The sequence below is a fragment of the Physeter macrocephalus genome, chromosome 11 (genome assembly GCF_002837175.3).
Source record: "Physeter macrocephalus isolate SW-GA chromosome 11, ASM283717v5, whole genome shotgun sequence".
In the NCBI taxonomy this organism is placed as follows: domain Eukaryota; kingdom Metazoa; phylum Chordata; class Mammalia; order Artiodactyla; family Physeteridae; genus Physeter; species Physeter macrocephalus.
In genome coordinates, this window is record NC_041224.1 from 48,969,901 (window position 1) to 48,997,264 (window position 27,364).

The 27,364-nt window shown below is 37.8% G+C and overlaps 1 protein-coding gene across 4 annotated transcripts in view; it reads right to left on the reverse strand.

Moving 5' to 3' along the window:
- PRTG (protogenin) overlaps positions 1-26,761 on the reverse strand; it is a 133,869-nt gene extending 107,108 nt beyond the window's left edge. For 3 of the 4 annotated variants that reach the window (XM_024128763.3, XM_024128764.3, XM_024128761.3), the window contains exons 1-2: positions 26,632-26,761; positions 24,107-24,409 (exon numbers count right to left, since the gene is read on the reverse strand). In XM_024128763.3, the coding sequence (XP_023984531.1) occupies positions 24,107-24,409; positions 26,632-26,725 (397 nt within the window). In that variant the 5' untranslated portion in view covers positions 26,726-26,761. Of the gene's footprint in view, positions 1-11,937; positions 12,757-24,106; positions 24,410-26,631 lie in introns of those variants that run through there. The other variant, XM_055087957.1, reaches the window with a different exon arrangement.
- Positions 26,762-27,364: the final 603 nt, after the last annotated feature.

Here is a 27,364-nt window from a genome sequence, read left to right on the forward strand (position 1 = left end):
ACACAGGAGGCATACCTCATTTTACTGTGCTTCGCTTTTATTGAGCTTTGCAGATGTTGCTACTTACAAATGGACTTGCCCTGCATTGGGCAAGTCTATTGGTGCCATTTTTCCAACATTTGCTCACTTTGTATCTCTGTGTCACATTTTGGTAATTCTCACAACATTTCAAACTTTCTTTTTTTTTTTTAAATTGGAGTATAATTGCTTTACAATGTTGTGTTAGTTTCTACTGTACAATGAAGTGAATCAGCTATATGTATACCTATATCCCCTCCCTCTGGGACCTCCCTCCCACCTCACCCATCTAGGTTGTCACAAAATTGCTCTCATGATCAGGGATCTTTGATGTTACTATTGCAAAAAGATGATGACTCGCTGAAGGTACAGATGATGGTTAACCTTTTTTAGCAACAAGGTATTTAATTAAGATATACACTTTTTTTGGACACAACGTTATTGCACACTTAACTGACTACAGTACAGTGTAAGAAGAACTTTGCACTGGGAAACCAAAAAATTAATGTGATTCACTTTATTGCAATATTCACTTCGTTGCAGTGGTCTGGAAATGAGCCTGCAATATCACCAAGATATTCCTGTGTATATTTATAAAACTTGCTAATCCCGAAAACTCAAGCTGCCATTATGAAATTGAAAGGGTTTTTTATTCTCCAATAGGATTCATGTCTAGTAACATCCTCATGTGCACAGTGGTGTGCCAGCTACAGTAAAAATTGTGGTTTTAGCTACATGATACCAAAACATCTTGATGAAAAGTGGAAAATCCAGTCATTGATGCAAGGGCTTTAGTTACATGACCCAATTAAGTGATGGAAACATCCAAATCCCTAACTTTTTTTTTTTTTTGGCTCTGCCTCGCAGCTTGTGGGATCTTAGTTCCTCGACCTGGGCCCCCTGCAGTGAAAGCACTGAGTCCTAACCACTGGACCGCCAGGGAATTCCCAAATCCCTAACTCTTTACCGGTCCATCCTGATGTCATGGAGACCTGGCTTTTACAGGAAAGTAGAAAATGTATATATTTAACACAGGTGAAATATTCTAACATTTCAAACTGAATGCTTTAGCTAAAAATATAAATGATATTTCCCATAAAATACAGGACACAAAGAGGCATGTTACAACAAACTGTTTCCTATTGAAAACTATCAAAATTTGGGTAAAGCAGAATATTATCCTGTAGTGGAATTCTACTAGTAGTCGATTTTAAGAAGACTTACAGGGTAAAGGCTCTTTCCTGCTGATTTATGAGACGTTTCTTTCAAGCATGCCTCTCTAGTAATTCTATGCGAGAGAAAAAGCAAAAGGCCACAGTGAAGGTTTCTGGGATTTGCCATCTGAAAGCTTTTATTCTTCCAAAGAAAGAAAGTTGTGACCTTTGACATTGTGCTATGGTGTCAAAGAAACTGCTCATATATGTATGTCAGTAATGAAGCAGAAATCAATAATTTCATTTAATCTAGTGAACTATTACATAGTGGGACACAATATGTTTGAAGAGCCAAATGTCCTTCTCTTATTAACACCTATGCTGCTGCTTCATTAAGATGAAAGTTTTGTTTCCCTGTTTTGTATTTTTAAAAATCACTGTAATTTTCACTATCATATATGAAAAGTGTCCAGCATTTTAAAGTTAACATGAAATCCTTTTCTTAGAAGAAAAACTTGTAAAAATTTCTTCAAGTTTTTAATGTAATATTTTCATTTGACCTTCTCAAATATTACGGATATACCATGTTTATAATGATAGGCCTTTTAAGACTCAAATTACTTTTCATTAATAGTTTCTCAAACACATATTATACATATGTAACTAACTGGTTTTATAAATATACACACTTACAAACCAGTATCTTAGTTGGGCTGCTTATTAAAATTGAATAACTGAATTGTTTAGAAAAGCCATAGTACAGGGTATGTAATAGTACAGGGATTGTGGGATTGATTGCTTTCCTTGTCTTAGTTTGTTTTCTAAAATATTTCAAATATTTACAGGTTATTGAGAAATGGCTACATTTGTTATACCACATGAACATTATCTGCAAAGTTGATATTAGAAGATATAGAACAGGGAAGTTTGTTTAAAAATCAAGCTTTCTTTCTCAAGTTAAAGACTTGGTAAGCTAAAATTTTAGAAGTGTGTATTTTGAGCAAACATCAATGTAATGGATGTCACAGAGAACTTTAATAAACAAATGATGAACTGCTATTAATGGTTTTAGATACTCACTGATCATTATTTTTAAAGAGCATGTTCCCCAAGGCAGAACTGCAGAACTGTATATGTGTAATAGTTATTTCAGATAAAATACAATAGCAATCTAACCATTTATACTAGTTAAATAACTTAATTTTCTGATAATAACCATGACATTGATGAAAGTTTCAGGAAAGTATAAAATGGTACTATTTTGCTAATCATAGCATAAAAGTATTATTTAAAATTTGAAAATAATGTTGGACAATATTAAAACAATGAGAAATTATCCCACTGATAAGGTTTAGGAAAAATTCTGTGTCCCCAAAAAACTGTGCTTGTTTTCACTGTTCCAAAACTGCTCTAAGACTTTAATGACCTATTAATAGCCTGGAACAAAGGGTACTTTTCAAGTCTTGTCTATTGAAACTCTTTGTTGCATCTGATGTTGTTTCATAAACTCTTTGAAACTTCTCCCTTGGCTTCTGTGATTCTGTATTCTCCTGGTTTTCCACCTACCTTCCCGAGGACTGTTTTTGTCTCTGCTGGTTGCCCATGCTCCTTCCACTGCACACCCATCCTGCTCAAAATTACCTCTCACTTAATCTCCACCTAAGTCCTGGTGATGCTCAACCCACTATCTTTAGGCCATGCCTCTCTTGACTCCCAACTGCTCTGCTGGACCACTTGCTAGACAGCTCCACACAGGTATCTCACAGATTCCTAAAATGAACACATTCCAAGCAAAACTCATAATCTTGTTCCCTGTATTAGCTCCTCCTCCTGTGTTCCATTCCAGTTGGTGACATCACCATTCACCAAGTCACCCAAACTAGAAATATCAACATTATCCTGAACTTCTCCCTTTCCCTTATTCCCCACATCTAACGAGTACTGCCAATTTTTAATACTAATTATAACCTAAATCTGTCTTCCCTTCACCCCCTTACTGGTGCTCCAGTCCAGGCCCTTAGGAGCTCTCACCGTGCTACTGTCACAGCCTCCATCCCTGTTCACTTGAGTTCTGTCCTCACAGACTCCAGTGTGATCAATCTAATACACAAACTGACCAGTCCAGTCCCCTGCGGCTCCTCATCATTCACAGGTTAAATTCCAGGTTCCTTAAAAGGGCACTGGTATATAATGAGTCTTTCTTTGAGTGGATCCTGCCCACATCTCCAACTCCATTTCTGGGCCTCACTTCCTTGAAATGTATTCTCTAGCAACACCAAACAGCTTATTATTCCACGCATAACATGTTGTTTCTTACTATTTTACCTTACTGGACTAATCACCTCCCTCATCTAACTAAAATCTAGTTTTCCTTTAAAATTTAGCTTAGGCATCACTTCCACAAGTATCTCTCCCTAAGTGCCTTCCACCTCCCACCCCAGACTTGGAGATGCATAGGGAAGTATTTAGAGGTGAAATGTTATGATGTCTGCAACTTACATTTTTAGAGAGAGTGAGAAGGATGAAGTAAATGTGGCAAAATTTTAATGAACAGCTAAGAATCTAGGTGAAACGTATTCAGGTGTTCATTATACTATCCTGCCACTTTTCTATAGATTTAAAATTTTTCAACATAAAGTTGGAAAAAATAATATTACATGTGCAACTCTACCAAAAATACACTCTACTACTGCACAGCCATACTGTTCTAAATATTATTTATTTATGAATTCCTTGCCCCCACTCACCTATCACTGAGGTCAGGGACTGTTTTTTTAATTAATTGTGGTATTCTCAGGACCTAGCAGAGTAGGCTTTCAATCACTATTTGTTGAAGCAACGAATGACAGTGCCAAGTCAGAAATAAGCCTAAACACACAATTCTCAACAAACCAGTAAGTGCTTTAATGTCTACAATGTGCGAAGCATTTTCCTGGGTGCTCTGGCAGTGTAAGGGAATATAAGTCAAGGTCACTGAAAAATCCCACTAACTAGGACTGGGCTGAAACAACAAGGAAGGAAAGACAGAAATGTAGCTGGGAGGGATGATGAGAAATAAAACGAAGAGAGTTAGGATTATACAGAAATGTGAAGTTAAGAAGTTAGGAACTAAGTCCTCAAAGATCAGGTGTGTAGTTTCTGAGGTAGGAAGAGATTCTTCAAGATGCCATCCTTTTCATTTCCTACAAAATGGTAGGCTGAGTAAATACAGATGCTCTCTCCCACTAAAACCACATAGAAATGCTGTACAGAACATATTCAAAACAACATCACCAGCACTAACAAAAATTTAAGGGCAAGGACAGAATAGTAAACTTTGGCCTGATGCCATGATGGTCCAGAGGTTTATTCTAGATGAGAAGAAATGTTTCCTGTGACAAAAATAAACCCCTGGCCTTTACCACACACTGGTGTAGATTATAAAATTATATAAATAATGTAAAGCAGCCAAGAATTAATCCCCAAATTGGTCCATGACCAGTGAAACTATGGGGCACCAAACAGAAAAAAAACACTTCCATAATATAGGATATATTAAGCCTTAGTGAAGATGAGCTCATAATAAAAGATTACAAGTCACATAAGGAAACAATCTGCCCTAAGGAAAATCACCAGACATAGAAAACGAGGAGGTTGGCACCTCAAGAACTTGAGATAAGAGTAAAGTTGAAGAAAACTGCAAGATAACGATTTAGAATGTTTAAAAACATGAAAGAAAAGACAAAAATAAAGCCATAAGGGAAGAACATAATGATCTGCAAAAACAAAGATGTGTGAAAGAACCTAAGGGACACCACTGAACGGATCATCATATGCACTGTGGGAGTTCCAGAAGAAGAAGAAAGAGAGAATGGGGTTCAAAGAATATTTGAGGAAATAATGGCTAAAAACTTTCCAAATTTGATGAAAATCCAAGTTCTATGAACTCCAAGAGGATGAATTAAGAGAGATATGCACATAAATATACTTATAATCAAACTGTTGTAAGACAAAGGCAAATAGAAAACCTTGAAAACAGCAAGAGAGAAGAGACTTGTCGTGTACTTATCATTCCTCAATAAAATTAACAGTTGGTTTCTCATCAGAGATCATGGAGGCCAGAAGACAGTGGAATGACATAGTTAAAGTGACAGAAAAAACTGTAAACCAAGAATTGTATATCCAATAAAACTGTCCTTCAGAAATGAGGCAGAAATTAACACATTTCTAGATAAATGAAAGCTAAGGAAGCTCATTACCACTAGACTGGCCCTACAAGAAATGCTAAAGGAAATCCTTCATGTTGAAAAGAAAGGATACTAGACAGTAACTCAAAGCCATATGAAGAAATAAAGATCTCCAGTAAATGTAACTAAATAGGAAAATATTAAAGTCAGAACTAACATATTTTTGGTTTGCACCTCCACTTTTTATTTCCTACATAATTTAAAAGACAAAAGCATAAAAATAATTATAAATCTGTATTATTGGGCACATACCATAGAAAGATGTAACATATCACAATAACATAAAAGGGGAGACTGAGCTGCATAGGAGCAGAGTTTTGTATGCTACTAAAGTTAGGATGGTATCAATTCAAACTAGATTGTTATAAATTTAGAATGTTAAATATAATCCCTAGGGTAACCACAAAGAACTACCTAAAAAAGATACACAAAGGGAAATGAGAAGGGAGTCAAAATGGTTCACCACAAAAAAATCAACTAAACAGAAAAGAATATAGTAGTAGAGAAAATGAGGGACAAAAAAACATACAAGACATATAAAAAAATATATCAAAATGGCAGAAATCCTTCTTTATCAGTAATTACATTAAATATAAGTGGATTAAACTCTCCATCAAAAGGCAGAGGTTGGTGTAATGGATTAAAAAATGATTTATTAACTATATGCTGTCTTCAAGAGAATCACTTTATATCCAAAAAAATAAACAGGTTGAAAGTGAAAAAATGGGAAAAGGTATTCCATGCAAATGGTAACTGAAAGAGAGCTGAGGGGTTATGCTAGTATCAGACAAAATAGACTTTAAGTCAAAAACTGTTACAAGAGACAAGGGAGGACATTATATATAGCTAAACAGGTCAATTTATCAAGAAAAATAACAATTATAAATATATGTGCACCAAGCAACAGAATCCCAAAATATATGAGGCAAACACTGACAAAACTGAAGGGAGAAATAGATAGTTCTACAATAACATTTAGAGGCTTCAATACAAGACATTTGATAATGGACAGAACATCCAGACAGAAGATCTGTAGGGAAATAGAGGATTTAAAGAACACTATAAACCAACTAGACCTAATAAGACATATAAAGACACTCTACCCAATGAGAGTAGAAGATACATTTTCCTCAAGTACACATGGAACATTCTCCAGGATAGGCTATACGTTGGGCCGCAAAACAAGTCTCAATACATTTTTAAGTATTAAGTTGATACAAAATATTTTCTCCAATCACAATGGAATGAAGCTAGAAGTAAAAGCACAGAAGGAAAACTGGAAAACACACATAGGTGGAAATTAAACAACACACTCTTAATCAATGGGTGAAGGAAGAAATCACCAAAATAAAAGTTAGAAAGTATTTTGAGACAAATGAAAATAAAACATACCAAAATTTATGACTGGTGGAAGCAGTGCTCAGAGGGAGATATGCACCTGTAAATATGTACATTAAAAAAGAAGAAAGCTTTCAAAATAATAACCTAAACTATACCTTGAGGAAATAGAAAAAGAAGTAAACACTAAATCTAGCTAGTATAAAGAGGAAAATAATAAAGATTGAAGTAGAGATCAATGAAATACAGGATAGCAAAAGAAATACACACACACACACACACACACACACACATATAATATCAACAAAGCCAAAAAATTGGTTCTTTGAAAAGATGAACAGAATTGACAAATCTTTAGTTAGACTGACAAAGAAAAAAAAAGGAGAGAAGACATAAATAACTAAAATAAGAAATGAAAGTAGGAGCATTATCATCGACCTTATAAAAATTTTTTTAAAAAAGATTATAAGAGAATACTACAAATAATTGTACCAACAAATTAGATAACTTAGATGAAATGGATAAATTCCCAAAACATATAAATTATCTAAATGACTCAGAAATAGAAAATCACAACAGACTTATACTAAGCAAAGAGACTGAATCAGTAATAAAAACCTCTCAACAAATAAAAGTCCAGGACGAGATGGCTTCATTGGTGAATTCTACCAAACATTTAAATTAAAATGAACACCAATCCTTCCTAAATTCTTCCAAAAAATAGGACAAAGGAATACTTCATAACTCATTCTATGAGGCCAACTCTAATACCAAAGCCAGGCAGACATCACAAGAAAAGAAAATTACAGACCAATACCCGTATGTATATAGATGCAGAATCTCAACAAACTACTAGAAAACATCATATTAAAAGGACTGTACTGACCAAGCAGGATTTATCTTAACACAAAAGTGGTTCAATAGAAGAAAATTAATCAATGTAATACATAACATTAACAGAACATAGGAAAAAAAACTATATGATCTCAACTGATACAGAAAAGGCATGTGAAAAAATCCAACATCTTTTCGTGAATAAACATTCAGAAACCTAGGAGTAGAAGGGAACTTTCTCAACGTGATAAAGGGCATTTATGAAAAACCCACAGCTAACATCACACTCAATGGTGAAAGACAGAAAACTTCTCATACGCATACACACACACACACACACACACACACAAACATTTTTGGTAGAAAAGTAGTCTATTTTTCAGTTTGCTTCTTTTTTTTTACAGTAGACTCTGAATAGCAGGTAAAGCAAATATTCTTCCATAATGCACGTGAGGTAAGTTTCAAAAGAGGTTAATAAGACCAGGATTTGCAAGGGCAGAAGGAAACATTCACTGAAGTCCCATTTCCTAGTTGAGCATTATTTCTACAACTCCTACTAATAAGCAATCAAAATCTAAGGTCATTGGGAACCTAGCCTCTTTTAGAAAATACACTCAAGAAAATACACTAAAACTCTCTACCGCCACCCAATTCAGACACAAAATGCAAACATCTGATTTACTTGATAGGTGATATTCTTCACTTGGTAAGGGTTATAAGACTTCTGCAAGTTCTGCAAAACTCCTTGAAGTAAACCTTGTTGGTACCCTGTAGGTACCACACATAAGTATTTTCCCATTATATGCTGCAGTCCTTGCAGTGAAAATAGCCATATTTCTGCTCTGAGAACTGGAAACAGAGGTTATTCAACATAGAAGTTCTAGCCAGGGCAATTAGATAATAAAAAGATAAAAGGCATCCAATGGAGAAAAATTAAGTAAAACTATATCATTCACAGATGACATGATTTTATATATACATATATATGTATATATATATATGACTCCAAAGAATCTGTAAGAAAGCTACTAAAGCTAATAAATCAATTCAGAAGAATTTCAGGATACAAGATTGACACACATAAAACCATTGTGGGCATATACACCCATAATAAACTATTCCATTTACAATAGCATCTGAAAGAATAAAATAGTGACAAATAAATTTCACCAAAAAGATGAAATATTTGTACAATGAAAACTGTGAAATAGCGCTGAAATAAAGACCTAAATAAACAGAAAGATATGCTGTTCGTGAACTGGAAGACTTCATATTGTTAATATATCAATACTAACCAAAGCAATCTACATATTTAACGCAATCCATATCAACACGCCACATTCTTTTATGTATTAGGTTGGCCAAAAGGTTTGTTTGGTTGTTTTCCGTAAGATGGCTCTAGTAGCGTTTAGTTGTCTCTAACTTCATTCGAAACAATTTTGTTAGGTTGTATGTAACAGCTGTCATATCAGCTTGCATTTAAAAAAAGACTTACCAGGCTTCCCTGGTGGCGCAGTGGTTGAGAGTCCGCCTGCCGATGCAGGGGACATGGGTTCATGCCCTGGTCCGGGAAGATCCCATATGCCGCGGAGCGGCTGGGCTCGTGAGCCATGGCCGCTGAGCCTGCGCGTCCGGAGCCTGTGCTCCACAACGGGAGAGGCCACAACAGTGAGAGGCCCGCATACCGCAAAAAAAAAACAAAACACACACACACACACACAAAAAAAAGACTTACCAAATTGGTGAATTTTTGTGTAGCCATTTTAATATTGAAGATGGAAGGAAAAAACCAATATTTTCAGCATATTATGCTTTATTATTTCAAGAAAGGTAAAAATGCAACTGAAACGCAAAAAAAGATTTGTGCAGTGTATGGAGAAGGTGCTGTGACTGACTGAACGTGTCAAAAGTGGTTTGCGAAGTTTTGTGTTGGAGATTTCTTGCTGGACGATGCTCCTTGGTCAGGTGGACCAGCTGAAGTTGATAGAGATCAAATCGAGACATTAACTGAGAACAATCAACATTATACCAGGCAAAAGATAGCCAACATACTCAAAATATCCAAATCAAGCACTGAAAATCATTTGCACCAGCTTGATTATGTGAATCGCTTTGATGTTTGGGCTCCATATAAGTGAAGCAAAAAAACCTCCTTGACTGTATCTCCATATGTGATTCTCTACTTAAACATAATGAAACATTCTGTTTTTAAAAAAAATTGTGACAGGCAATGAAAAGTGGATACTGTACAATAATGTGGAATGGAAGAAATCGTGGGGCAAGTGAAATGAACCACCACCAACCACACCAAAGGCTGGTCTTCATCCAAAGAAGGTGATGTTGTGTATATGGTGGGATTGGAAGGGAGTCCTCTATGATGAGCTCCTTCCAGAAAACCAAATGATTAATTCCAACAAGTACTGCTTCCAATTAGAGCAACTGAAAGCAGCATTCGACAAAAAGCATCCAGAGTTAGTCAACAGAAAATGTATAATTTTCCATCAGGATAATGCAAGACCGCATGTTTCTTGGATGACCAGGCAAAAATTGTTACAGCTTGTCTGGGAAGTTCTGATTCATCTGTCATACTCACCAGACATTGCACCTTCAGATTTCCATTTATTTTCGTCTTTACAAAATTCTGTTAATGGAAAAAATTTCAATTCCCTGTAAAAGGCACCTGGAACAGTTCTTTGCTCAAAAAAGATTTAAAGTTTTGGGAAGATGGAATTATGAAGTTGCCTGAAAAATGGCAGAAGGTAGTGGAACAAAACAGTGAATATGTTGTTCAATAAAGTTCTTGGTGAAAATGAAAAGTGTGTCTTTTCTTTTTATTTAAAAACAGAAGGAACTTTTTGGCCAACCCAATAGAAATGGAAAAGCCAATCCTAAAATTCATATGGAATTGCAAAGAGCCATGAATAGCCAAAACAGTCTTAGGAAAGAAGAACAAAGCTGGATGACTTACATTTCCTGATTTAAAAACTTACTACAAAGCTACAATAATCAAAATAGCATGGTACTGGCATAAAGGCAGGCATATAGGCCAATGGAATAGAATTTAGAGTTTAGAAACACACCCTATATACCTATGGCAAATTGATTTCAACAAGGATGTCAAGTTTATTCAATGGGGAATCAACATTCTCTTCAACAAATGGTGCTAGGACAACTGGATTTCCATATGCAAAAGTGTGAGTTTGGACTCCTACCACTGGATGTGGTAATGGATTCTTAGATATAGCACCAAAAGCACAAGCAACAAGAGAAAAAATCAACTGGACCTCATTGAAATTAAAAACTTTTGGGCATCAAAGAATATTATCAAGAAAGTGAAATGACAAAAATACAGAATTGGAGAAAATATTTGTAAATCGTATAATTTATAAGGGTTTACTGTCTGGAATATATAAAGAACTCCTACAATTCAACAACACAACAATCAACAACCCAATTTTTTAAAAGGGGCAAAAAACTTGAATAGATATTTCTCCAAAGAAAATATACAAATGGCCAATATGCACATGAAAAGATGTTTGGTGTCTCCTCAAAAGGTTAGATGTATAATTTTCAGATGACCTAGCAATTCCACTACTAGGTATATGCCCACAAGAACTGAAAAGAGGGACTCAAACAAATATTTATGTGCCAATGTTCACTGCAGAATTATTCAGAATAGCCTAAAGATGGAAACAATCCAAGTGTCCATCAACAGATGACTAGATAAATATGGTATATCACACAACAGAATCTTATTCAGGCCCAAAAAAGGAATGAAGTACTGACACATGCTAAAACATGGAGGAACCTTGAAAATATTACGCTAAGTGAAAGAAGCCAGACACAAAAGTCCACATACTGTATGATTCCATTGTTATAATATATCCAGAAAAGGCAAATCTACAGAGACAGAAACTGGATTAGTGGTTCCAGGGAATAGGGGAGGGGAGAGTTGGGAGGTGTGGGGTTTCTTTCTGGGGTGATGGATATAATCTAGAATTAGATAGTGGTGATAGATGCACAAAACCTACTGACTTGTACACTTTGAGAGGGTGAACTTTGTGGTATGTGAATTCTATCTCAATAAAACTGTCATTATAAAAACCATTTCCAAGCTAGATATAGGTTGTCACTATGCCCCTCTTCCCATAAGATAATAATGACACATGCTCAACCATTTATTTAAAACTCAACCTTTTGGGTAATTCCCGGTGGCCCAGTGGTTACAACTCTGCCCTTTCAGTGCTGAGGGCCTGAGTTGGATTCCTGGTCAGGGAACTAAGATCCCACAAGCTGTGCGGCATGGCAAGCAAGCAAGCAAATAAATAAATAAATAGTAGTTTTCATTAAAAGAAAAAAAAACCAACCTTTTAATTACAAAGGAGTCTCACTCCATCGGAGGTTCTTCAAAGACACACTGAAAATCACTGCTTTAGATGAAACTTCCATTTGGACAGATGTATCAACAAACACTGAGCCTCTAAAGGGACAAGAGCTCAATCTCCCCACATTGAAGTTATCCACAAGAAAAGAAGTTCCATGAAGTGTTACAGGACCAGTAAAAATATAAACACATTAGTGATTTTCACTACATCAACAAAAACAACATCAAAACCTTATATAAGTACAGTAAAGGGTAAGTTGCACAATGATAAAATATCTTTAACATAAATATTAAGAAATGTAAGAAGTATCTTTAACCTCAGGGTCAATTCTATTACCATTCACTTTTCTATATTCTGGGTGTGAAGAAATATTTGAATATAGTAAGACACACTTCCACACAATACACAGAACAAAATCTTTATTTAAGCATTTCAAATTCATGACAAGAATTAGCAAACCTGAGCTCTGGTCTCAGATCTAGCAGCTGTGCCCTTGGATAAGGCAGTTAACTCCTTCCAGCTTCACATTTATTATTTGCAAAATAGAAATTTCTAAGACTACAAATTGTGCTCTTTACTCATGTTAGAGAAAGGCAGAATGATACTGCCAAATTAGTCAAATTAGGAAGCAAGGACTCTCTACTGACTACAGGATAAGTTTTACGGATCTTAAGGTTCTCTCTTCAAAATGTTCAGAGCCAGTATCTAAACAAGTCTTTAAAAGTTTGGAGATCAGTGGAAAATAATAATGTATTTTCTTTGTCTTTTATTTTCTAAAAATGTCATCCCCTTTGGAAAGCTAACAGGAAAAAACTTTGATTAATCACTTTCCTTCTGTTCTGATAAAGAATGGTAGAGTGGAAACCATAAAACTCCTAGAGGAGAACATAGGCAGAACACTCTGACATAAACTGTAGCACTGCTTTTTTGGATCTGTCTCCTAAAGCAAAGGAAATAAAAGCAAAAATAAACAAATGGTATCTAATTAAACTTAAAAGCTTTTGAGCAGCAAAGGAAACCATCGACAAAATGAAAAGGTAACCTACTGAATGGGAGAAAATGTTTACAAATGATATGACTGATAAGGGGTTAATATCCAAAATAAATAAACAGCTCATACAACTTAATATCAAAAAAAACAACCTGATTAAAAAATTGGCAAAAGACCTGAATAGACATTATTCCAAAGAAGACATACAGATGGCTAACAGGCACATGAAAAGATGCTCAATATTGTTAATCATCAGAGAAATGCAAATTAAAACCACAATGAGCTATCACCACACACCTGTCAGAATGGCTATCATCAAAAAGAACAAAAATAACAATGTTGGTGATGATGTGGAGAAAAGGGCACCCTTGTACACTACTGGTGGGAATGTAAATTGGTGCAGCCACTACGGAAAACAGTATGGAGGTTTCTCAAAAAACTAAAAACCATATGACCCAGAAATTCCACTCCTGGGTATATATATCCCCCCCAAAAAAACCCAAAACACTAATTCAAAAAGATACATGATGTACCCTAAAATTCACAGCAGCGTTATTTACAATAGCCAAGATATGGAGGCAACCTAAGTGTCTGTCAACAGATGAATGGATAAAGAATATGTGGTATACATATACGTACAATTCTACTCATCCATAAAAAAGAATGAACTTTTGCCATTTGCAACAACATGGATGGACTTGGAGAATAGTATGCTAAGTGAAATAAGTCAGAGGAAGATAAATACTATATGACATCATTTATTTGTGGAATCTAAAAACTACAACAAACTAGTGAATATAACAAAAAGAAACAGTCTTACAGATATAGAGAACTAGTGGTTACCAGTGGGGAGAGGGAAGCAGGGAGTGGTAAAAAGGGGTAAGGGATTAAGAGGTACAAACTACTAAGTATAAAATAAATAAGCTACAAGGATATAGTGTAAACACAGGGAATATAGGCAATATTTTATAATAACTATAAATGGAGTATAACTTTTAAAATTTGTGAATCACTATGTTGTTCACCTGTAAGTTACATAATATTGTACATTAACTATATCTCAATTAAAAAAATAAAAAGAATAGTGGAGTCGATTCTAGTATGGTAAGAAAATGATCACCTTTCTACTGACCAACTGTGGATCCACTTATAATTTCTCATTGTACCATGTGCTAAGCAGTAAAATATTTTCCCTAAATATCAGAGCTTCCAAGTTGACAACTGGTAGACTGAAAATTAAACTTAAATTTCACAAAGTTTCTTCTGTTTGCGTACTTTCTTTCAAGTATTAATTATCACAGATTTCTAAAAGGGTAGTAAATCATCCAGGTAAAGATACTTGTAGGCTTTGAAGAAATCATATTCCATCACTGGGGTAACATTCATAATCCTTTTGGCGAAACTTTTGGTAATCTTATTGCTTTACTGAAGTTGGTCCCTCAGTTAAAATTATGTTAAAAGTATTATTAAGTCAAAGCATGAAAATATGGCTTTCTTAAATATACAAAAAGTGAATTCTTTTTATTAAGAAAACAGTGAACATATTTAGCTGATAAAATTATTTAAGAAAATTTGTGAACTCCCTTTTAAAAAGAAATACCAAAATGCAATACCAACATCAAAGCATTTTTTTCTTGTTATGTGTCCAGTTTGAGGTCAGTACTTTAATCGAAATTACTTTAAATCCAATCAGAGGGACTCAAGCTAATTCAGTTTGAAAGCTGGGGGAAAAATTAAACCTTATCATTCTTAACAGGAATTGGCGTCAGAGTGGGGAAGCCAGTCTAATCTATTTCTATTAAAACACTAATAACATTAGCAAAACTCTCTTAAGATGAAACCAGCACTATTTTTTTAAACACCGAGTCAATAAACATTAGAATACACTATTAATTATTAGCAGAACCAGATACATATTTGTAAAGTTATACCTCTCCTACACTATGTCAACCTTCAAAGCAGCACAACTATTCTGAACTGTCCAATCCTAAAGTACTTTATTTTTCTAGACTCTTAAAAATAGTACTAGTTCAAATTATCAGTATTGGTTTAAGGCCTCCCCATCTCCAAAAGCAGATCTTCCTAAGGTGCATTACAAGAGTATGAATCCTTAAAAGTACCAAGTTAAATAACTGACTAGCTTTTAAAAAATTTTTCTCAATGACTTAAATGGTTCTCTTGCAATGTGATTGGACTCAGCCTTACAAAAAATATAATTTATTGGCCATTTACTTAGAATTACAATAACAATTAAAAAACTAAGGGCACTGTGTTGCTCAATATCCATCCCTCCCTTTTTTCCCCCAGGTACCTATTTTTACAGATAAGACAAGGATCTGACAAGGATCAGAATGATTAAGTGATTTGTCTAAAGTCATAAGTCACCAACAATGGAGAAGGCACTAATGTTTGGCTCTTCTGCCTTTTTGTCATTCTTTCTGCTTTCCCACCTCACCCCTCCCAGCAACTCAGTAAAAATTTAGCAGCATGAAGAGTATTTACCAGCTATTGGAAATTGTCAACTTCATAATTTCTTTATGAAATGACTACAAGGACAGGAAAATAAGCACTCAAGAATATTAAAATTCTGTTTTGACTCAAACACTATTTTCCTCAAATATAATGAAAATGTGCATTCTTCTCTTCTATTTTGAACTAACTGATGATTTGTTCTACTCCAAGTACGTTTTTGGCATAGAACACATGGTGCCAAAAACGTTTAGCCAGACTTGCTCAGCACTAGAATCACTCATTAAAATATTCTGCTTCCTCCTTCATCTATCTCAACTTGCCCACTTGAGCCACCAGTGGCTACTGGCCTCTACGGGAGACTAACTGCATATAGAAACAATCATAACTTTTACTAGCATAAACAGCTTAATCAAAATGGAAGTACACACATAGAGTGATATCCTGGGAAAGATAAAAACTATGAAGTCCCTGCCCACTACTACTAAGTAATCTAAAACAAGTATTTCAATAATAACCACTCAATTTGCCTGTGACTTTCTATGCACTAGTTAATATACTTTAGCGTCTAATTCTTTTCCCTTCTGTCACCCCTTGATGCCCTCACAAGATGCTACCATCTTTACATCACTATCTGCAGAAGTGAAATTGCTTCTGCCCAAAATAAGTCTATGGTACCACTGAATTAGCTGAAAAGATTTCTGTTAACCATTCACACAATGAAAAACCTACCACACAGCAAATGTTATTCTCTGGGCTGTTAATCTCACACAGTTTTTACTTCTCACCATGCAGAGCATCACAAAAGATGTTCTCTAACATTAACCACACATGGAGATTTCTCATATCTTTTCAACTATGGTGTCCATCACATCAAGAAAAAAAAGATGCTACGTAAACACAGTTAAATGAAATTTGCATTTACTCTTAGACTAGATATCCCCCCAAAAATCTGAAATATTGAAATCAAAATGAATGAACCTACAGAAGGGTGAACTCTTAGTAGCAGTTTTCAATGTACTATGCGTGAAAAGGGATGGAAAGGCATCACTCCAAATTAAACAAACAACAATCCAAACACATTTCTTTATCAAGCTTCCTGGACAGTACCTAAAAATAGTAAGTCGTCTCCAATCAATAAATTTAACACTGCTAAAACCAAAAAAAGTTGAATATCAAGTTAAGACAGAAGCAGTTTAACTACTAATAGCCTAGTGACACTTGGAAAGAAGTTTTGCACTACTCTCAGAAACATCAGTGGTTCTCAACCAGGGGTGATTTTGCCTCCCAAAACACATTCTTTGGTCTCCACAACTAGGAAGGGGTGCTACTGGCATCTGGTGTATAGAGGCCAGAGATGCTGCTACACATCCTACATTGCAAAATTCAGCCTCTGCAATGAAGAATTACCTAGTCCAAAATGTCAATTGCCCCAAGGCTGAGAAATGTAATCCACAGCTCAAAAAAAAAAAAAAAAAAAAAAAGAAATTTATTTACTTATTTGGTAAATGTTGGTGGAGTGGTGGAAGATCCATTCTGAGTAGTACTAAAAAGACTACAAAGCAATAAAAAGGCCATTTTGGAGGATTATTCCAAAGGAATATGATTTATTTAGAGAAGGTAGTCTATATAAAGCAATATCATTTTAAAAAAAACTGTCACACTGTTCTAAACAGGGATTTACTACAGTTTCATAGAGCAAAAATTTTAAAGAAAATTTTCTTTCCATCAGTCCTAACAACAAATCCAATGAGGATACAAGTTTGAGACCAGGACCCTGAACAATGATTGCATTCTCCAACAGTTACTTGATTAATCTAGCCACTACAAACGCTAAAGCTGTGAAATATATATATACCAACACAAGAAAAAGGCAAACCCTCCAGAAACTTAAAAAAAATCCCAAACATTTTAAATTCATGCCTCTGCTCAGTCTATAAGAATTTGGCTTTTAAAGCTCATCAAAAGCAGTTTCTGAGAACCAGAGGTTAAAAAAAGAAAAAGAAAAAAAACCAAGGAATGTAAAAGTCAGGAAAGTATTTGTCAGATTAGTGTCACAGACCTTTGTGAGGATGACACCTTTATCCTCTGCAATACATATCCCTAAAGCAGTTCACTTGGCTTCAGAATTATAGCCACTGAAGGTAATTTGGAACATTTTTACCTTTTTTGTACATCATTATTGTCAACTGTTGAGTGAACTTGCTCTGTGCAGATTACCATGTTAGGACAACTTCCAATACTGCTTCAATGATTACAACCATATCTTCTTCTTCCTCTCATTTACCAAGATTTTTACCAAATGAGAGTTTTAAAAATGTTTTAATAAAGAGTCTGAACACTATAAACTCTCAGAAGTACTAAAACAGCCCTGACTGGGACTTCCCTGGTGGTCCGGTGATTAACACTCTGTGCTCCCAATGCAGGGAGCCAGGGTTTGATACCTGGTCAGGGAACTAAGATCCCACATGCCGCGACTAAGAGATCCCACGTGCTGCAACTAAGACCTGGCACGACCAAAGAAATAAATTAATATTTTTTAAAATAAATTTAAAAATAAAATAGCCCTGACTGACAACAAAAACTTTATTTGGGGTACAACTTTTAGAATTTCTCTTAAAACATATCAATAATCAGTGCTGTTTTTAAAATTCAACAATAATCCTCAGCAAAATGCCTGACTTAACATTATTATTTTCATATTAATAGTAATTGCCGGGCTTCCCTGGTGGCCCAGTGGATAAGAATCCGCCTGCCAACGCAGGGGACACGGGTTCAAGCCCTGGTCCAGGAAGATCCCATGTGCCGCGGAGCAACTAAGCCTGTGCGCCACAACTATTGAGCCTGTGCTCTAGAGCCCGTGAGCCACAACTACTGAAGCCCGCACGCCTAGAGCCCGTGCTCCGCAACAACAGAAGCCACTGCAGTGAGAAGCCCATGCACCTCAACAAAGAGTAGCCCCACTCGCCGCAACTAGAGAAAGCCCGCATGCAGCAACGAAGACCCAACACAGCCGAAAATAAATAAAAATTTAAAAAATTAAAGAAAAATTAAATCCCCATTTAAAAAAATAATAATTGACAGTTTGAAAGCTGAAAGTAATCAACCCTAACTGAGCACCTCTGCCTAGGAGAAATAAAAATCATCTCTCAAAATTGTAGTCAAGAATATTAGGGTTTTCAAAAAAGTAACCTCAAATGCATGTACTTACTAATTGAAATACTCCTTCAACCTAACACCCTGCTTAAGAGATTTGTTTTCTGCTATTCTTTTAAACTGCTCTGGACTTCATCAATAGGCCCAGCTGTTAAATTCAGGAGCAATGACAACAAATGCCCGGGCAAACAAGTGCTGAGAGTTAGGGCCTTTCTTTAGAATAATCAGAGCTAGTTGACACAAGAGGGCCATACCAAATGCCCTTTCAAAATTCCATTAAGAAGCTGGACAAAAATAACAACGAAGACCCAACACAGCCGAAAATAAATAAAAATTTAAAAAATTAAAGAAAAATTAAATCCCCATTTAAAAAAATAATAATTGACAGTTTGAAAGCTGAAAGTAATCAACCCTAACTGAGCACCTCTGCCTAGGAGAAATAAAAATCATCTCTCAAAATTGTAGTCAAGAATATTAGGGTTTTCAAAAAAGTAACCTCAAATGCATGTACTTACTAATTGAAATACTCCTTCAACCTAACACCCTGCTTAAGAGATTTGTTTTCTGCTATTCTTTTAAACTGCTCTGGACTTCATCAATAGGCCCAGCTGTTAAATTCAGGAGCAATGACAACAAATGCCCGGGCAAACAAGTGCTGAGAGTTAGGGCCTTTCTTTAGAATAATCAGAGCTAGTTGACACAAGAGGGCCATACCAAATGCCCTTTCAAAATTCCATTAAGAAGCTGGACAAAAATAAAATAAACAAACACATTTATACATCTTAAAGCAAATTATAATTCTACCCCTCAGTGGACCCTGCTTCACTGAAAAATAAAAAATCCAACAACTTTGAAAAACAGTGAAATAGCGTTACAGGTTTCTGCAGATGAGAAACGATCCTCACTAATCAAGTGCAAAGTGGGAAAAACTGGTTCCATTACCCAGAGATCACCAGGTACCTGATAAACCTTTTAGGTAGACAGACTTTAAGAACCAAGTATCATTATAAATAAGCCTGTAGAACTACATGTGCTTTTACTTCCCTGATTTAACTTATGCAATTTTAAGCTAGTAAATTTTTAATTTAAATATGTACTTTTGAACCATACCCCCTTCTTTTTTTAAAAAAATAAATTTATTTATTTTTGGCTGTGTTGGGTCTTCGTTTCTGTGCGAGGGCTTTCTCCAGTTGTAGTGAGCGGGGGCCACTCTTCATCGCGGTGCGCAGGCCTCTCACTGTCACGGCCTCTCCTGTTGTGGAGCACAGGCTCCAGACACGCAGGCTCAGTAGTTGTGGCTCACGGGCCTAGTTGCTCCGTGGCATGTGGGATCTTCCCAGACCAGGGCTCGAACCCGTGTCCCCTGCATTGGCAGGCAGATTCCCAACCACTGCGCCACCAGGGAAGCACCCCCCCTTCTCTTTAAAGATGATTTTTCTTAGACCCATAAAGCACCATCTGAACCTTATCTACAATGTTGGCAGATTAGTCTCTCTAAATATCTCAGTCTGTCTTATTTTTCCAAAATCAAACAACTTTTACTTTTGTGTTAGCACTCTTAAGTTAGGGCAAGTAACTGTTAACAGCTTGATTTGAAGTGAACATGCACACAGGTAAGAGACAATGTCCTTTACAGCAACTACAAATCTCAATAAAAAGTGACAATGAAGCAAACTCTTGCCCATCTTGGGTCCAAGATCATTAATAAAATTCAAAATCTAGACTAATAGTCTCATAGCTCTTACCTTTCTCTTTTCAATATACCACCCACCCTCTTTTCTTTTGAACATGACTCTAAATGTTTTCAATATATTTTAACTTCACATTTCAAGATCAGCTTTTAGCTATAATTTATGTACTACTCTTTAAGCTAGGAACCACACTCACAGAACAGTTTTTCATTAATCTCATCAAAAAACCTCATTTCATCTCAATGTAAACTGAAGTAATAAACATTTTATTCATGGAAAACCACCTACGTCCTTTTACAGGAAACAACTACTGCTACATAAAATTAAAGAAATAGACACCCCCCAAAACAATTTTATGGATGCTAAAACTAATCTCAAAATTTTGAAGAAAAAAATCCATCATAAAGTTATAATAATTCCTATGGTCTTCCAGCTACAAATGCTCATTTAAAAAATTATTTTGCACCCAAGCAAACAGTCCTGAAAAACCCAACAAATATAAGCCAGCTTTATGTTCTCTTTCCCTCTATCCTAAGACTTCAATTTCCACCTTTTATGGAAAGGAAATAAACAACCAGCTTCCTGTTCAATCGCTAGCTTATGGCCAGTCTTCTACACATCACAGAACACAACCCGCCTCCTCCTTTACTTCTCTCAAATGTCTCATCTTAATTTAAACTTGTTGAAATATGAGACCGTTTTACCACACTAATGCTTTCCTATGAAATTTATCTTACTTCAACAATTAGAATGCAAGAAATGTCAAGATGTCAGAGATTACTTCTCACTCCTAAAATATTTAAATGAGATTATTTATGTAGTGAAGACTTAGCACCTATGAAAGTGAAAATTTGATTTTCAGTTAAAAATACTGAAATTTATGGGAAATGGTTGAATATTCTGTTCTTACTATTGTACACAACTAGAGAAAGAGCCTCCCACATTACTCCCCTTTCTATTCCATTACATGAAAAAGTAAAATGGCTATCAATAAAAAGGATTAACTTTTTAAAAAAAACTAAATATTACTTTAACCCTATACTTTCCTTTAAAAATGGGATGCCTTAGAAAAACTAAGTTAGACAAATCCTTTTGTGCTTGGATGAACAACAGGAAAGCAAAGCCTCCAGGCCTTTGGGGAGGAACCTTGTCCCCACAGCCAGCTCTGATGTGCCTGGGAGATAAGGCTCCATAGTGACACTTAAGGAAAGGCCTGTTCACATTTGAATTTCTGCATTCCTCAAGAACAATTCATGGCAATAACTAACTTTGCAGAAGAGCTACATGAAAGCTTTGGCCAATGAATGAGGGTCATCTGCTCTTTATCACAAGGGTAAACCTCATCCTGGCCAGTTTCTAACCTTTTAACCCTGTGAATTCCTAATTTACACATGAATAATGGAATTCTTGCCTAGAGTGCAACTTTCAGCTTCTAGTTCCTAAGTTTAGAAACCAAGACTTGATTGCCTGTGTTAAAAATCTAAAACTTGCACAGATTAAAGTTTTAGATTTCCAGGTGCTGATCTATTTATTACACTTCAGAACTAAAAGATATGTTTGCTGACAAAATCCTTGACCAGAAAATAAAAAGAACATACTTGCACCCTGCTGCTATCACTAACTAGGAGAGAACTAACCTTTAAAAAAAACCCACAAAAACAGAATGTCCACTTAATGCCTATTCTCTTCCTGTTTAACACGTATAACATCTTACCCTGAACACAGGATAAAGTCATCTGAGCCTACAATGTCATTGGACATTGCTTCTCAGATATCAGAACTAACTTGGTGAATTTCAAATCTCTAAGAAATTTCATTTCTAAAGAAAAATCTAAACCCACTATGCATTTATTTTAAATCTATAATACTGAATGCAATTTCCTAGCAAAGCACCTCCTCCAAGTTAAATAAAATGTGTGCATATGAAAAGTGTGGTTCCTATAACTAACATACTACAGTTGATATTTAACAGCAAAGCAATGTTCTACATAGTTTAACTGGAAAGTTTTTGATACTTAAAATATGAATACTTCACCACAAAAGGCTTCAAAATGATTCACATCTAATAAAATATTTGTCATTAATAATTTTTATAAAGATACAAAATCTAACGCTACTCAAAAAGCCAATATTAACATTGTTTCACTGTTACTATGTTAAGACTGTTCAGACTTTATTTATGAAAACTGAAAGCTCTGTGTGTTTTCAAAGTATTTTTGAGTGCCTTAGAATTGTCAGGCTTCTAAGGAGGTCCTGGAAATACCGTGTGCTCATGACAAATGCTTCATCTTTCAAAGCCCATCTGCCCCCCTCCACCTTTCCATCCTGCCCCTCTCCTCTCTGGCAAGGTAATACAAGTTACAGTTCCTGGATACGAAAACACAATATTCCACAAACCCAAAAAGGCAGAAAAATTACAACTCTATACAACAATTTTACATTAGACAAAAATTAAACAAACAGGACATAAGCATAAAAAGCACACTATCCTGAAAACAATACTGTACTGAAAAACCACTACTCAACAACAACAACACAAAAAGATGATTATTGGCCAATGATCACAGCAAAAAAAAAAGAGGAGTTTATCAGACATTCTCTCAGGTTAATACTATTCTGGGGGAGGGGGCCTAGAATTGGAAACCTTTACTTTTCTGACATTTTTCAATACAAAAATATCTTTGCCTGCAATTTATTTTCCACTATTAATTATTATTGTACAAATAAAATATATTACTGAAATGAGGATGGCATGAATATGGCCATGGACTGTTACAATAAAGTCACCTAGGAAATCCCCACCAATAGCTGAATTTCAACTGTGGAGAACCTGAAGAAACTATTTCTTAAAGATTATGACTTTATCTCAAGAGCTCCCTCCTCCTATTGTTCATCTTGTAAATGATCAATTTGTAGGTATAGTGCAAAATCTATCTTTTGTGGATTAACAAAAGCTTGTAGCTAGGATGCCTGTAAAACTATTTTTAAGATACAGTTGTGCTGTGTTTTGTTTTGTCTTAAGACTTACATTGTCTTTTGTAATCTTGAGTGCTGGGTATTTGATCACCTGAAGAGGTGGAAAGCCTCAGCGAAAACAAGGAGTTCTCTAACTATCCTAAGCCCATGTTTACACTCAACAGTTGCCAGGGCAACCACCAAGCAGTGTGGGTCACTTGAACAAATGGTTGATCTGACTGGGTTGTTAATACAAAGGAAATCATTAGACAGCAAACTTTATGACAACTGGAAAAAAGTGGGCAGATCTGGTTTAAGTCCATTAGGCATAATATGGAAATGGCCTTAATCTCTTTCTCTCCCAGCAGGAAAAGCCTAGGAATACTTCAAAGGCTTGAGAGTTACTGACCAATGCCCTCTCTTTCAATTAAAAAGCAACATGGGTGATCTTAAAGCAGTCAGAGAAATGGAAGCTTGGGCTATAGGAAAGATTTAGCACTTAAGGGCCATCTACAAAGCAGGAAAAGCTGCTTGTGATTTTCAAAATTTAATTATTAATTTACAAAAATGAGATTTTACAACAACTTTTGTTGTGTTGGCCAAACTTTTCACCCAACTTTTTTCACAGTTTGAAACACTTAAATTTATACAAAACCACCTCTACAGGTTTTGGTGTTCTAAACCTAATGTGATTTTTGTTCTAAATCACTCATTTGAATTTATATTTTTTTCCTCAGATTTTTCTGCATGCCTTAGTTAGCATCAACTACTATCTCCAGGAAAATTCTTAATGTTTGTGTGATTTTTCAGGTTAGCATGCTAACGAATCGAGAAATCATCAAAATGTAGCAGTGAAAAACGACAAACAATCAAGAACTTAAACACTTACTTGATAAGGTAAGATGAGCTTTTTGACTAAGAATGGCTCCATGTTTGTTCATGGCCAAGCACTGATAAAATCCTTCATCAGACTGCTCTCCTCGCTTGCCTTCCACCTCACTGATGTATAAAGAGCCATTGGACAAAACCTGGATCCGCTTATTTTCAGACACTTTTGCTCCATTTTTCAACCAAGTGACCTTAATAGGAACTTCTCCATGAGCCTGGCAATCTAAAACGACTGGGTCCTTTCTTGTGACAGTTATATCCTGTGGCTCTTTGATAAAAAACAGTTCGCTAAAGCACCATACTCCTACAAGGAAAAGGGGGGAAAGGCATACCCAGAATTATAAGTGTAAAATCATTTCTTAACACACAATTGTAAAACACATATTCAGAGTGTAATGAGACAAAGTTTAACAAACCATATTAATTAACTTACAAACACCTTAATAAACCAATCTAAGTTTCAGCTAACCTTCTCAACAAATCAGAGAAATCTTTTTACAACATCTTATACTAAAAAGCATAGGGAAGATTTCAATAACTTTTACCCCTTTTAAGAATTCTGTCCTCAAGTGCCTTGCTAGAGTTTCAAAATCATCAGGAAAACTCTCGAGCACAAGCTGTTTGCTTACTTTTACAAGCTTGTCAAAAAGATCTTGAACAGAGTAAGTCGTAAAAGTCTAATTTTACAAGAAATCATTAGCAAAACTCCGACTCTGTGAACAAGCAAGTTTATTTCCTTGTCCCGTGAAGAGTTTTTGAAACCCCTGGTACCTACTCCTTTGGGAAGTGCGTTTATCTTTTGTGACATATGACAAGTTTGCACTTTTATATCTGCCCTTTTATAGCAAGGACTCTGTCTCTGCTCTTTGAAAGAGACCCAATTACTTAATTTCTGCAGAGTATGGTAGGTATTTAAAAGACAAACATTTGACTTTGAAAAGTTGCTAACTCTTGCTGCTTGTACTCAGTGGGTGATCGGATTAGGAAACTTCTATTTCATTTTTTTTTTTAGAACTACCAACTGTTGGAAAAAAATGCGTGACTAATTGGTCCTTACTGTCTAACAGGGATAGGAGATTGCTTAATCAACCAATACACATTTTTATCAGAGCAAAGGCTTTATGCTAGGCATACACATCGTCCCGGGTCCCCGTCAGGATAAAGCATTCGATGACCAACTAATACCCTGTCACCTCCTATATTTAGCGCAAAGGTCAGCTTAAGTCTTGCATATTGATTGGGGCCGAGTAGAGTGTTAGGGGTTTAGGGGCGGAGGGCATTTCATCTTCCTTCTGATTGTCTTGAATTCATGAGTACCAATCGCCGGGACTGATCTCTGTTTCTCATCAAGGCAGGTCCTCCAAACCTCACACACTAGTCACGCTCCCACGCCCTGGCTGCCGACTTCTCCTAATGGATGCCCAGGGCGACACGAGCGACCCTAATAGCCCCGCGCAGCGAGGACCACTCCGGAAGGCGCCCATTGTGTTTCCGAGTCACATCTGACTTTGATCCTTTTCTCTTGCTAATAGAAAACTAACTCCTCCAGGAAACAAACAAAAAAACAAAAAAACCCACGAAAGTCTGGCGTTTGTAACCTGTAAACAAACAACCCATTCTTCTTAACACCTCTTCTCCCCGCGTCCCCCGCACCCCGCATCCAGTTTACAATTTTTAACTCTTTAAGAATAAAGCAACACGTCAAAAGAGAAAAATTAGTTCATCCAAGTTTGCGAAAGGCTAACCTGGAGTTTGGAGGGATCTTCAGATTTGCACACATCTCAGGCCCTGCCCCCAAATCCCTAGCTGTTAGAAATAAACCCTACTTAGATACCTTCCTTCTCAGCTTCGGGACCCTTCACCCTCCCCTCCGGGGGCACAAATGGGCCACAAAACTTCCACTCCTCTTCACTTTCCAATTCCACCCCTCCCGTCTCCTCCTCGTTCGATCCGGATCCGGGAAAGTGGGGGCACTTAGGGGTCTGACCTGGGCGCTGAGTTCACCTATTCTCTCCCCCGCCCTAAAACGTGGGGAAGCCCCCACTGCAAACAGGGGAAGCCGCGCGGAAACGCGGCGCCCCCTGCGCCGCGAGGCTGCCACTAAGGAAACAATATAAATAAAGCCACGTGCGGCCGCGGCGGCCCCGGCTGTAGGGCGGGCTGCGCGGAGCCCAGGCTGGCCCCGAAGGCGAGTACGCGGCCGGAACGCGGACAATGGCGCGAGAAGAAAGGGGCGAGAGTGGACGGCGGGCGCCGGCCCGCAGCGCGCGGCCGGGGGAGCGCAGCGGGGAGGGGCGGGCGCTGCGAGAGGCGCCCACCGCCGCCCGCGCCCCCGCAGAGCCCGCCGGCACCTCGCGCTCCAGCAGCAGCTCCCGACTGGCTGCAGGGAGGGGGCAGAGACCGGGGGTCAGCGCCCCCGCGAAGGACCCGCCGCCCCCGCCCCAACACACACACACCCGGTTGCCTCCTTCCCCTGCCCACTCGCGCTCTCTCACGCCCCACCGGCGCAGAAAAAAGCGCGCCCACCTGGAACGGGGCCGAGGACCGGCAGGAGCAGGAGCGCGCCGAGCAGCATCCCTGGCGACCGCGGCCGGGCGAGGGGTCGCAGGGAAGGCGCCATTCAGCAGGGCTGGGTGGGCATGCTCCCCGGCCGCCCCGCAGCCGCTGTCCGCCTGCCGGCTCCCTCCTCCGGGCACTCTCCGCGCGGCGGCTGGACGCGCGCAGCCTGGGCTTCCCTCTCGGGCACAGGCGTGGCGTGGCACGGCGCGGCCGGCGGCTGGTCTCCTCGGGCGCGGCGAGGCCGGCGCACGGACACCCGCTCGCAGGAGGCGGGGGGCCCGAGCGTCCGGCCCGGGGGCGGAGTGAGGCGGCGGCTGGAGAGGGCGGGGGCGGTGGAGTGGACAGCGCCGCCGCTACCGGCCTCGGGACTACTTTCTACATCTGGCCCCTGGTCTGGGGACCGCGAGGTCGGCGCGGCCGCGGAGGGAGACGCTGGGAGGGGGCCCAGTGGCGGTCGGGTCGCGGCCCCGGGGGAAGGGGGCGGGCCCCGCCGGACAATGCACCTGGGGGTCAAGCCCCGGCTGAGGGTCTCCGGCCCGCTTCCCCGCCCCCTCTGGCTCCCCTCCCCCCCCCCGGCCGTCGAGGACAGAGTCACAAAGGCCGAGCCTCCAGGCCCGGCCTGGCCTGCCCCCGGGCCCCTCTTCCCCCCACCCAGACCACTCCCCTCCACCCCCGGGCTTGTTTAGGATTCGGGGAAGGA